The sequence below is a fragment of the Myxocyprinus asiaticus genome, chromosome 21 (genome assembly GCF_019703515.2).
Source record: "Myxocyprinus asiaticus isolate MX2 ecotype Aquarium Trade chromosome 21, UBuf_Myxa_2, whole genome shotgun sequence".
NCBI lineage: Eukaryota > Metazoa > Chordata > Actinopteri > Cypriniformes > Catostomidae > Myxocyprinus > Myxocyprinus asiaticus.
The window spans coordinates 9,943,085-9,957,284 of NC_059364.1; the positions used below are offsets into that span (position 1 = coordinate 9,943,085).

At 36.7% G+C, this 14,200-nt stretch overlaps 1 protein-coding gene across 1 annotated transcript in view; it reads left to right on the forward strand.

Annotated features, from left to right (window-relative positions):
• LOC127412433 (zinc finger matrin-type protein 4-like) overlaps window positions 1–14,200 on the forward strand; it is a 120,434-nt gene that overhangs the window by 61,821 nt on the left and 44,413 nt on the right. The window contains exon 5 of the mRNA XM_051648779.1: window positions 1,624–1,848. Within this exon, the coding sequence (XP_051504739.1) occupies window positions 1,624–1,848 (225 nt within the window). The remainder of the gene's footprint in view (window positions 1–1,623; window positions 1,849–14,200) is intronic.

Here is a 14,200-nt window from a genome sequence, read left to right on the forward strand (position 1 = left end):
CCAGAGTTCACTCGTTTTTCCTTGACGACGGCGTCACAACACTATTTTACACCAACGCCAGACTAGCTTGCTTGTTGTTAAGCTTAATGGAGGGCTATTGCCTAAGTTAGTCTGGCTGTATTGATATGTTTTAATAGTGGTTTAATTTCACAATAGTGACAAACAATGCCGAAGATTAGGGCAAACACTATCGTTACCTGGCTGTCACCAATGAAGGCATGTCAGAGAGACGTGAATGCTGCTCCGCAGAGCGCTCGATTTGCATGCGTTAACTGTGGTGACTGCGACAAGGGAATTCGAAGAGGGAGGGGCAGGGTCTAGTGCGGTCTAGCAGATTTAGAACTCAAATGCAGTTGTCGGGCATTACAACACGCTTTTAATTGAGAATTGATGCCATTGGCCAAATTTAAAAACTAAAATAGAAAATTAGAAAAAGAAATAGAAAAAAAAAATAAGTCTTGCAAAAAGGGCACTTATCTAGTCAGAGGCCAAAAGGGCAGGTGCTTAAACACCACCTTGGGTCTGTCTGTGCATGTGTGTGGTTTTCTGTGCAATCACTCGCGGAGACTAGTGGAGACCTGTGCGCCATTATACAGTATAAATTATTATTTATATAAATATTATGGTATGATACATATCCGATAACCCCGCCCCTAAACACCCCGTAATGACAAAATCGACTGTGATTGGTCTCTTTGCATGTCAGTTAGATGGATTTTCCTGTCTAAATAGCTGGTACTTGGCCAACTGAAGTGGCTTTAGATCCCAGACCTATGCCATAGTCATGGGTCTGGCTACGCAAAACTATTACAAACCCATTTGACTTTCTTTCTCCTGTGAAACACAAAAGCAAAAGTTTAGCATAGTGTTCACACTGCTCCTGTCCAAACAATGAACAAAGTGACAAAAAGTAGCATAAAAGTAATCTAAACAACTTGTGCGCTATATTACAATTTGTTTTAAGCCATATGATAGCTTTGTGTGAGGAACAAGCAGAAATGTAAGTCTTCACAGATATTTTTTCAGGTTTTTCAGTCTTTATGTGATTTAAAAAGTCCAGTAAACAATCGCAGTGTCTTTATCTCATTCTAACCTGAGGCAGTGTCATGGCCTGTGGCTATTTGGGGTTGGTAACCATGGTAACAAGTCCCATGGTGTCCTCGAAAATGCCACCTGGAAGATCAAACCAATCGCTCACTTTTTCTCATAAGATGGAGGGCTTCCTAACTCAAGGGTGAATTCTCATCTGCACAAGCACTGACCCTCTGTTGACCTGCATAACTGTTCAATAGATCAGGCTTGGAAGCATCTCTTAGTGCTTTGTTTGTGTGTCATTTTGTGTGTGTGTGTGGTGTAAGATCTTTAGTGTTTGTGTGATATTGAATAGGCTCATAAAAACTGTGTTTTAACTGTTATCTATGATTTATTTTTGTAAAAATGTTTTGCTTGAAAAGTGAGCTTGTGCAGTTTCTAATGCTACTTGGTTTGATATTTTGTTATCTCATGCAGTGGCATTCATACATATTTAGTTTGGTGTGAGTGTCCAAATACTTTTTGGGGCCCCAGTATGTTTACTGATGCTGAATGAAGTGCTCTATTTACGAGTGTTTTATATCTGTGCAGATTCAGCTCCACCCACCCCTCAGTGCACAGACCCGCCCCTTCCTTCGTGGACTACGCTGGCCAATCACGGAGAGGCGGGCAAGTACTGCTGCTTGTGTGGTGCCTGGTTTAACAACCCGTTGATGGCACAGCAACACTACGAAGGCAAGAAGCACAAGAGAAATGCGGCACGGGCACGACTGCTGGAGCAGCTGGCAGGCAGTCTTGATGCCAACGAAAGCACAGGTCAGTCAACAGGACGAGGAGAGAAAGAGGAGAGTGAGCAGTATGATCAAAATCATATATTATATTATGAGTATTTCTCTATCACAGTGATTAAAATAATGGTAAATATCGCAGTATTTTGTTGCTTGATATTGAATGAGAAATGGTTTATGAATTAAATAACCATGTGTTAAAGGGATAGTTCAACCTAAAAATTAAAATTATCTCATCATTTACTCACCCTCATGCCATCCCAGATGTGAATGACTTTCTTTCTTCTGCAGGACACAAACAAAGATTTTTGGAAGTATATATCAGCTCTGTTGGTCCTTAAAATGCAAGTGAATGGGTACCAGAACTTTAAAGCTCCAAAAATTGCATAAAGGCCACATTAAAGTAATCCATACGACTCCAGTGGTTTATTCCATATCTTCAGAAGTGATTTGATAGTAGTGGGTGTGAAACAGATCAATATTTAAGTCCTTTTTACAATAAATCTCCACTTTCACGTTCATATTCTTTCTCATTTTGAAAGTGAAAGTCATACACATTTGGGATGGCATGAGGGTGAGTAAATGATGAGAGAATTATTTATTTATTTATTTTTATTTTTATGAACTATCCCTTTAATCTCTATTTTGAATTATCCATGTGAATTAAATACTTTACAAATGAATGGTTGTTCATTTCATTCGATTATTTTCTCTTTTTTGGAACTTGATTGACACAAACCACAACTGATCGGATGAGCCATGTTCAGCGTTATATAATATAAATTAATGTGCCAAGTTGCGATGTAGTTTGGCAACAGTAAATAAATAAAAACTTTATTTGGTGCCTAACAACACTCATTAAATATCCTGTTATACCTTTATTTACTTTGATATACAATCATTCCATTCATCTCTAGTATCAATGTGTGTTTTCATAGCCATTTTTAGCAACCGATTCACATTTACAGACATCATTCTTGGAGGATGATTGCACCAGAATGAGCTCATCTCTGTGTGTGCGAATTTGTATGTGTTTGTGCGAAGACTCAGAAAACTGGCAATCTGCTGTGTTTTCAAAGTTCGCTTTTAACAACAAAGATCTAAATCTTGTTTTCCCCTTGGGTGAACAACTATACTAAAATAACCCAAAGAACTGTGAGGATGCGATTCAAATCTGACTTCCAGAATTCATGCAGTAAGCAACAGACATGCTCCTTACATTCTTTAGCAACATTTTGTGGCTTACACATTTGAAAATATCCAAAACTATTTCAAAATATCTTCCCTTGCTCTGCTCCCCACAGTTAAATCTTCTCAGTGTGTTCCTGGTCTTCAAATTCATACTGTATTTCACATGGATGTAATCACTTGACATGTTAGTCATGCATTCATTGTGATCCAGGTATTTTGACATATGTCGGAAGCCAGTTCAAATAAACCAGGAGTCATATTGCTGTGGTTGCTGAGGGGTTTGAACAAGGTCATGTTGAGTATCGCCTTCGGATACATCTGGAAAACTAGATAATTTCCCTAAGGCAAATCAGCTTGTCAGGCTTGTCACTTGTCTTGACACAAAGAGCTTTGATTTAGATTTTCCTACAACTCAAATGAATGAGGCAGTATGGTTCATGATTTTGTTCAGTAGTTTTTATATATATATATATATATATATATATATATATATATATATATATATATATATATATATATACAGGTGCATCTCAATAAATTAGAATGTCGTGGAAAAGTTCATTTATTTCAGTAATTCAACTCAAATTGTGAAACTCGTGTATTAAATAAATTCAATGCACACAGACTGAAGTAGTTTAAGTCTTTGGTTCTTTTAACTGTGATGATTTTGGCTCACATTTAACAAAAACCCACCAATTCACTATCTCAAAAAATTATAATACATCATAAGACCAATAAAAAAACATTTTTAGTGAATTGTTGGCCTTCTGGAAAGTATGTTCATTTACTGTATATGTACTCAATACTTGGTAGGGGCTCCTTTTGCTTTAATTACTGTCTCAATTCGGCGTGGCATGGAGGTGATCAGTTTGTGGCATTGCTGAGGTGGTATGGAAGCCCAGGTTTCTTTGACAGTGGCCTTCAGCTCATCTGCATTTTTTGGTCTCTTGTTTCTCATTTTCCTCTTGACAATACCCCATAGATTCTCTATGGGGTTCAGGTCTGGTGAGTTTGCTGGCCAGTCAAGCACACCAACACCATGGTCATTTAACCAACTTTTGGTGCTTTTGGCCGTGTGGGCAGGTGCCAAATCCTGCTGGAAAATGAAATCAGCATCTTTAAAAAGCTGGTCAGCAGAAGGAAGCATGAAGTGCTCCAAAATGTCTTGGTAAATGGGTGCAGTGACTTTGGTTTTCAAAAAACACAATGGACCAACACCAGCAGATGACATTGCACCTCAAATCATCACAGACTGTGGAAACTTAACACTGGACTTCAAGCAACTTGGGCTATGAGCTTCTCCACCCTTCCTCCAGACTCTAGGACCTTGGTTTCCAAATGAAATACAAAACTTGCTCTCATCTGAAAAGAGGACTTTGGACCACTGGGCAACAGTCCAGTTCTTCTTCTCCTTAGCCCAGGTAAGACGCCTCTGACGTTGTCTGTGGTTCAGGAGTGGCTTAACAAGAAGAATACGACAACTGTAGCCAAATTCCTTGACATGTCTGTGTGTGGTGGCTCTTGATGCCTTGACCCCAGCCTCAGTCCATTCCTTGTGAAGTTCACCCAAATTCTTGAATCGATTTTACTTGACAATCATAAGGCTGCGGTTCTCTCGGTTGGTTATGCATCTTTTTCTTCCACACTTTTTCCTTCCACTCAACTTTCTGTTAACATGCTTGGATACAGCACTCTGTGAACAGCCAGCTTCTTTGGCAATGAATGTTTGTGGCTTACCCTCCTTGTGAAGGGTGTCAATGATTGTCTTCTGGACAACTGTCAGATCAGCAGTCTTCCCCGTGATTGTGTAGCCTAGTGAACCAAACTGAGAGACCATTTTGAAGGCTCAGGGAAACCTTTGCAGGTGTTTTGAGTTGATTAGCTGATTGGCATGTCACCATATTCTAATTTTTTGAGATAGTGAATTGGTGGGTTTTTGTTAAATGTGAGCCAAAATCATCACAGTTAAAAGAACCAAAGACTTAAACTACTTCAGTCTGTGTGCATTGAATTTATTTAATACACGAGTTTCACAATTTGAGTTGAATTACTGAAATAAATGAACTTTTCCACGACATTCTAATTTATTGAGATGCACCTGTATATATATACACACTACCAGTCAAAAGTTTTGAAACACTTGACTGAAATGTTTCTCATGATCTTAAAAATCTTTTGATCTGAAGGCGTATGTTTAAATGTTTGAAATTAGTTTTGTAGACAAAAATATAATTGTGCCACCATATTAATTTATTTCATTATAAAACTAAAATGTAATAAAAAATAAAAAAAAAAGCCGTTTTTTGAAATTGATGACTTGGACCAAATAATATAGAAAAGCAGCCAATAAGTGTCCAACATAGATGGGAACTCTTACAATACTGTTTAAAAAGCATCCCAGGTTGATACCTCAAGTTGGTTGAGAAAATGTCAAGAGTACATGTCTGCAAATTCTAGGCAAAGGGTGACTACTTTGAAGATGCTAAAATATACACAGTTTTGATTTATTTTGGATTTTGTTTAGTCACAACATAATTCCCATAGTTCCATTTATGCTATTCCATAGTTTTGATGACTTTACTGTATGTATTTATTTATTTATTTTTTCAGTGGGATTCATTGATATTCTTGCTCTCTAGCATAACAGTTAAATGTATTTTAAGAAAATCGTAAAGATAGACTAAAGTAATTTTAACAACATGTGTAGAAAAATCATGTAGCCAGAAATGCCAAAGATATTAGTAAGGAGACCCCATCTGTGAGGGTGAAAGGACATGCCTAATGTTCTCTTAAATACCAAGGGTTCCAATGGCTTCCAAGTTCACAAATGTATCAGAGCTTTAGTGTCATTTGACATCAGCCTTCTGGAGCCAAAACAGCACAATATGACAATGGTGAGAGTGAGCAAGCCAACAAGCCATGCTATATTTTTAACTGCTGTTCACAATCCTGCCTGTAAATTCATCTCAGCGGATAAACTTTTTGCACTTTAGAGGAGAACCACATATGGGCTAATTAACTAATAATGAATGTATTTGTTGTCAAAGATAGTATAGGATAAGACGGGTCACTGGAATACTTATGAATTGGAGATATCGTAACACTGAATATGGCAGTCCCATGGGAAGTCCTGCCTTGCAGTTAAAAGAGCCAATGGATTTTGTTGCTGTTTTAAGTGCCTAATTCACTAAAGAAATTATGCAGATCTCGTAACAGCAAAAAAAGTGCAAAATTTAGTGTTGTACACAATTAAACGTGTTGCAGGTTGGTTCTGAGTGCTGGGTTGTGGGTGATGTGGCAGACTACCACAATCTGGCATACTTTACTGGGACTGTACCATGTCACTTCACTCCTGCGATCCAAACACCTAAATCGACTTTTTAACTGCTGAAAGTGCATTTGCCTTAACATGACTCATTTATAATGCTCTTCTCCATTACGTCATGAATTACTGCTTCTATTGGCAACAGAAAATGTACAGAAACATTTGTTTTTACTAAATTCAGTACTTAATTTTAAGTATGACTTGTGGGTGAAATATGGGCAATTTCCATGTTTGGTAGTAAAATATGAAGTGTCTCAATAATCCAACGTACACAAACATACATATAAGTACGATGGACTAGGATCACATACAACCCCAATTCCAAAAAAGTTGGGATAGTATGAAAAATGCTAATAAAAACAGAAAGTATTGATTTCTAAATTATATTCACCATTTGCTATATTGAAAGCACTACAACTACACATTATGTTTTACCTTGTGAATTTCATTGTTTTTTGCTTTTTTAATGTACAGTAATTTCAAATCAGATGATTGCAACACACTCCAAAAAAGTTGGGACAGTCGAGTGTTTACCACTGTGAAACATCACAATTTCTTCTAATAACACTTAAAGCATTTAGGCACTGAAGACATAAGTTTGTTAAGTTTAAAAAGTGGAATTTTCCCCCATTCATCCATTATGCAGGTCTTCAGCTGCACAATTATATCGGTTCTTCGTTGCCATATGGTGTGCTTCATAATGCGCCACACATTCTCAATTGGAGATGGTCAGGACTGCAGGCAGGCCAATCTCTCTGCTTATTCGGCCAGTATGTGGTTTGAAGTTGTCCTGCTGAAAATGCCGGGACATCCCTGGAAAAGACGGTGCTTGATGGCAGTATATGCTGCTTCAAAATTTTTACATATCTGTCTGTATTAATGGTGCTCTCACAGATGTGCGAGTTACCCATGCCATGGGCACTGACACACCCCTGGCCCATACAGACACGGTTGGATGGTCCTTTTCCTCTTTGGCCTGGAAAACACGATGGCTGAGTTTTTCAAAATCTATTTTAAATGTGGACTCATCAGACCAAAAAACACGTGTTCTACTTTCCATCTCAGATGAGACCAAGCCCAGAGAAGTCAGCAGCGCTTTTGGACAGTGTTGATGTAGGGCTTCTGCTTTGCATAGTAAAGTCGTAACTTGCATCTGTGGATGCAGCAGCAAATGGTGTTGACAAATAAAGGTTTACTAAAGTTATCCCAAGCCCATGTTCATGGTATCTATTACAGATGAATGATGTTTTTTTAAGACAGTGATGTCTGAGGGATCAAAGATCATGCGCATTCAGAAGTGGTTTTCATCTTGCCCTTTACACACCGAGATTTGATCAGATTCTTTTAATCTTTTAACTATATTGTGCACTATAGAGGGTGAAATGCCCCAAATCCTTCCAATTTGTCCTTAGGGAACATTGTTCTCAAAGTGCTGGATTATTTGCTGAAGCATCTGTTGGCAAATTGACAAGTCTCAAATGATCCTTGCTGTTGAAGGACTAGGCTGTTTTTGGAGGATCCCTATATACTATGACACGATTGCCTCACCCGTTTAACATCTCCTGTTTCACATCGCCTTGTTATTTCAACTCGTCAAATTGTTATTAGTCTTAAATTGCCCCCGTCTCAACTTTTTTGGAGCGTGTTGCAATCATCTGATTTGAAATTACTGTACATTTATTGAAAAAAATACAATAAAATAAATAAATAAATAAAAAAAGCAATGAAATTCACAAGGTAAAACATCATAAAATGTGTAGTTGTAGTGTTTTCAATTTAGCAAATGGGGAATATAATTTAGAAATCACTACTTTTTGCTTTTATTAGCATTTTTCATACTGTCCCAACTTTTTTTGGAATTGGAGTTGTATATATATATGTCTGTGTGTGTGTGTGTGTGTGTGTGTGTGTGTGTGTGTGTGTGTGTGTACACAAATATAGTTATAGACCTGTAAGATGACAACCGTAGTCTATATTGCACAATATTTCTAGATTACTCTATGCAGCTATATTTGTTTTTCAGAGCTGAAAAAAGAAATGTTGCAGGTTCAAACACATTAAAAAGTGGTCCAGGAGTTCCCTTGCTGTAAACTAGGCAAATAACTAATGTTACTACATGGGGACTGTCCTTGTAATGGGTATAATGTCATGCACTTTGTAAAGAATCAGAATCAGAATCAGAATGAGCTTTATTGCCAAGTATGCTAACACATACAAGGAATTTGTCTTGATGACAGGAGCTTCCAGTATATAACAATACAAAACAGCAACAAGACTTTTAAAAAATAATAAAAATTGAAAAAATTTATAAATATTGAAAAGAAAAAAGTATATATAGAATACACAATAGACTATATATATATATATATTTTTTTTTTCCCCCATCACATAGCAGGGTGCCCTTGTCGAGTGCTTTTGACTGTGAATATCACTTCTATTCAAGTTGATTACAACAGCCTCCCATCAAGGTGTTCCTCACCAAACACACGTTTATACAGGTGCTGTTAGCTCAGCTTAATCCAGTGTTTTGCCAAATTCTTTCCCTTTTGGACCCTAAGCTTATCATTTATTAACACATATTAATTTGGATGAGCTATCCCTTTTAAGCGATATTGTAAAATCTTTAATAATGGACCAACTACAGTACAATACATCCCCCAAAATGTTCTTTTTTAAACTGCAGCTCTTCATTAAAAAATCACCCTTGCCTCACATCCACAGTCCTAAACTCTTCTGAGTCCTGGCGCTTCTATCTCCTAAGCTTTGTCTCTGGTTTGATCATCCCTCAGGGAACTGTCAAGAGTTTTGTTGGCCCGTCCTGTCTCATTCATCACCCTCATTAGCAGTCCTCACAGCTTACACAGGGTACATACAACATATAGAACAGACGAACACACATTTGCTCTCAAGCAAAAAAAGACTGAGAAAATGGGATTAACACAGAAGAATTTTTGTGGACATATACTGTACAGTAGCTATTCATTACCAGTAGAGCATCTCATCAGGTACAGGAAGCCATCGGTAGGGCTCATCAGAGAGGTGACTGCTTGTGGTTCTCAGCTCAGACTCTCATCTATTTTCGTGAAGAACACTTCAGTGTAATTGCCTTCCAACTGAGGCTATATTTTGTTGCTGATAAAATTGAAGGCGCAGCACAACCCTCTCCTGCTGCAAACAGGTTTTTCATTTCCCCCTAAACAAACAAAGCAGAGAGAGTGACAAGTGTTAGGTTGTAAATACCAGCTCTGTGCTGAAAAGCCTCCTGCCATTTTTTTTTTTATTAAAAAAAGTGCAGCGATTTGCCATATTTAAAATAGCAGAAGTTTAAGTGCTTTACAGAATCAGTAAAATACAAGGATGATCCTGCACCTCCTTCCTGTTTTGTTCATATCCATCTTGACGTGCAGGATTAAAACCAATCTTCATACTGGATTGTATTTGTCGTGATTGCCACACAGCTGTGATTGAAAGCATGTAGAATTATCTATTTAAATTTTATAATTCAATACTGCATTTCATTATAATAACCTTGTAGGGATGGTCTAAAGAAAAGCAGCCAATAAGTGCCCAACATAGATGGGAACTCCTTCAATACTGTTTAAAAAGCATCCCAGGGTGATACCTCAAGAAGTTGGTTGAGAAAATGTCAAGAGTACATGTCTGCAAACTCTTGGCAAAGGGTGACTACTCTGAAGATGCTAAAATATAACACAGTTCTGATTTATTTTGGATTTTGTTTAGTCACAACATAATTCCCATAGTTCCATTTATGTTATTCCATAGTTTTGATGACTTTACTATTATTCTAAAATGTGAAAAAAAAAAAAAAAAAAATTAATATAATAATATATATATATATATAATGAGTAAGTGTTTTAAAACGTTTGACTGGTAGTGTACATGTATGTCGTTTGAAGCGGTGTAATCACTTTGGGTGAGAAACATATCAATATTTCAATCTTTTTTGCTGTAAATCTCAACTTTCACTTTCACTTTCAGAATAAGAAAGTGAAATTGGGGATTTATAGTAAAAAAAAAGGACTTAAATATTGATCTGTTTCTCACCCACACCTATTATATTTCTTCTGAAGAAATGGATTTGACCACTGGAGTCTTATGGTTTACTTTTATGCTGCCTTTATGTGATTTCTGTTGCTTCAAAGGTCTGGTCACCATTCACTTGCATTGTATGGACCTACAGAGCTGAAATATTCTTCTAAAAATGTTTGTTTGTGTTATGCAGAAGAAAGAAAATCATACACATCTGGGACGGCATGAGGGTGAATAAATGATTAGAGAACTTTCATTTTTGGGTGAACTATACCTTAAAGTCATTGTAATTTTTCTGCTTAAATACACGTTTTTATGTAAATTTTTATGGATTGCACCTTATTTAAAAACTTTTTGCTGGTCTTAGCTAGCCAGCGAGCTGGTTTCAGCTGGTCAGCCTGGTCTGATTTAATGGGTTTTAGAGTTGTTTCTATTTTTCAGCATGCAAAGATTCATGATCCATCACAGTTAATGCTAATACTTTTCCAGACAAACTTCAGATAAACTAAGATGGTATTTTAATATATTCTAACCCACTTTTTAAAGTTTACTTATTTTTAAATGAAAGAGTCTGAGTTTCCATGGCTGAGTTCTAATTTATTATTCAAATCCTGAACATGAGTAAAATAGCACTAGAAAGTAATCAAGTCTTTCCGTCTGTCTGATCTGGCAAGATTAAAAATTTAGTGGAATTTTTAAAAGTGCCTCTTTATTTTGTAGCAATTTCCTGGGTAAAGGTAGAGAAACCAATTGATGGTCTATTGTCAGAAAATAAGTGTGACCGCTTTCCCACAAGCCAGCAGTTAGATGCAAACTTTCAAAAAATTAATCTTACCATTGAGCCACATAGTTCTCTATTTGGTGCTCTCTCTCTCTCTCTCTCTCTCTCTCTCTCTCTCTCTCTCTCTCTCTCTCTCTCTCTCTCTCTCTCTCTCCGTGATTCTTTTTGGCATTTCAGTCGGTTTAATTAACTGGGATTAGAAGCCACTGCATTGTCTTCCCAGACTGGATTATGAATACCATGCAAAGAGGTCATCAGGGGTCTTATATGAAGGAAACAGATAGCTTTTTAACAGAAACAAACACTGAGTGAAGCTACTTATGAAGAAGTCTGACATTTGTCATCTTTGGAAGAGGATGCATTCTGCATTCTGATTAGGAATTACATGAGGTTGAGTACATAATGACATCATTTTCATTTTGGCTGAACTATTCCTTTAATAGACACGCCAAAGGAACAGCAGTTTAGAAGCTATAATTAGCTGTTCTCAGACTAAATCAAGCAGCCTGTAAAGTGCTTTTTATAGTGTCAGCTATATTTTTATTGCAATACTTCTCAGTCATGTCATACTCCCTGTTCATAGTAATAGCTTACTATGAATAGTATTTTGGATTCATTATACGTATTTGCTCTCACCATATGTTTGGTGTACTGACACTGTGAACATGTATCACTTCACTCTCAACTGACACAAAGCATCCAGAAACCATTAATAGAATGTGCATGTGTATTTCTGTGAACATGAAGTAAAAAAGTTCAGAAATAGTTCCATTAAAGGTACTAAAACATTAATGGAAGTCATAAGTGCATGTTTTTTAACTGATCTTTGATGGATTATGTGGTTTAAAGTGCCTAGAATCAAGGGCATCTAGACTTCATGGCCATTTTTTATTGCTACAGTTTTATAAGCATATTGATTGTTCATATATCAGTTAAAGCAGGTGTTTTAGCTGGTAAAAAAAAAAAAAGAAATCTATATTCTTCACAGATTTTGCTAAATTTTCTTTCATTTCCTTTTACTTTGTAAAATGGAAGGATAAGAAAAACTATTAATTTGACCAATCTTAATTTTTAATGATCTGTCAAGTGTTCTAGACCGTGATAGAGGCAAATTGTTGAAAAAAAAAAACAGGCAAATTGTTTTTAGACGGATGGCGAGGCTTTTTAGGTCAGGTGGAATTTGTTATATCTGATTCAGTTCGTTTGCTGGCTTCCATGGCTGCAGCGCGCAGTGTTGTTTGCCTGCAAACTTGTTCAAATCTGGCAACCCGGCGGTGTCGAAATACTGTTGGTGAGTGGGCAGTGGGCGGGATCACACAGGCCAAAACATAAACAGAAATTCCAGCCCGGAATGTAAACTTTAAGGTAGAATATACTGGCTGTAGCATTGTTATCGAAGAAGCCAGTATTTCAACTTAGCATATTTCTAATTCTCTACTGAGATATTATGGTCATTTTATGATTTAGTACAGTAAAAATATTACATGTAGCACCTTTAAAGCAATGACCCATGAGAGGCCATGTGTTAAAGGGAAGTTCACCCAAAAATGAAAATTCTCTCATTTACTCACCCTTATGCCATCCCAAATATCTATGGTTTTCTTTCTTCTATATTTTTAGAAGAATATTTCAGTTCTGTATGTCCTTTCAATGCAAGTAAATGGTGGCCAGAGCTTTGAAGCTCCAAAAATCACATAAAGGCTGCATAAAAGTATTATATACGACTCCAGTGGTTTAATATATGTCTTCTGAAGCGATGCGATTGCTTTGGGTGAGAACAGATAAATATTTAAATCCCTTTTTACTAAAAATCTCCACTCTCACTTTCAGAATGGGAAATAATGTGAAAGTGAAGATTTATAGTAAAAAAGGACTTAAATATTGATCTGTTTCTCACCCACACCTATTATATAGCTTCAAAAGATAGATTTATGCCTTTATGTGATTTTTAGAGCTTCAAAGGTCTGGCTACCATTCATTTGCATTGTATGGACCATCAGAGCTGAGATATTCTTCTAAAAATCTTCGTTTGAGTTCAGAAGAAGAAAGACAGTCATACACATCTAGGGTGGCATGAGGGTGAGTAATGAGGATGAGAGAATTTTCATTTTTGGGTGAACTATCCCTTTAACACATGACTTCTCATGGCTCATAGCTTTAATCCATTGTAACGTTGCTAGCAATGATAGGCAGACGATGAAGACGATGTTGTGTGATGAACCCAAGTGCAGTTTATTATCAATCGTGAAATCCAAAAACCTTAACTACCAACGTGAACAAACTGCAAAAACATGAACTTGACTATAACTTGACTATAACTTGACTTGACTTGGCTAGACATGACATGACGAGACGTGACGTGACGTGACGTGACGATCCAACAAAGTTACATTCACAATACCTGACAATGGACAATGGCAAACATGAGGCTTAAATACATGGACAAGGGAGAAACATGACAATGATAACCAATGACAAAACAGAAGTGAAAACAAAGTAACAAGACAATAAACCGATGAAAACAAGACACATGAACATGGAGGGAAACATGAAATCACATGACCAAGGAAACAGGAACAAACATGGCATGGAAACAGGAAATAACATGACATGGAAACACTTTTCAAAATAAAAGACATGAACACAAAACATGAACAAAAACACATCTAGACGTGACATCCATACATTGCAAAATCAAGACAGCATATATCAGTATTTTTGTGCGACAACAGCAATACGATAAAAGACACCAATATTCAATAAAAGTTACATTTATTTACACTATTAATCAGAATAAACAACTCTTCGCTCATTTAAAATAGTTAATTAGCCTAACTATAGACTGTTTATGGTTGCCAAGCAATGGCTTCAAGCTTATCAATGGCATCCAATTAGAATTTAGAGTTGGAACTATCTGTGTTATAAGGCCACGTCCACACTAATCCATTTTTGCGCCTCTCATCAACATTGGAACAGCATCTTGCTCCTGTGAAAACAGACTTTAGAAATACTTTACAAATTTTGCATATGGAA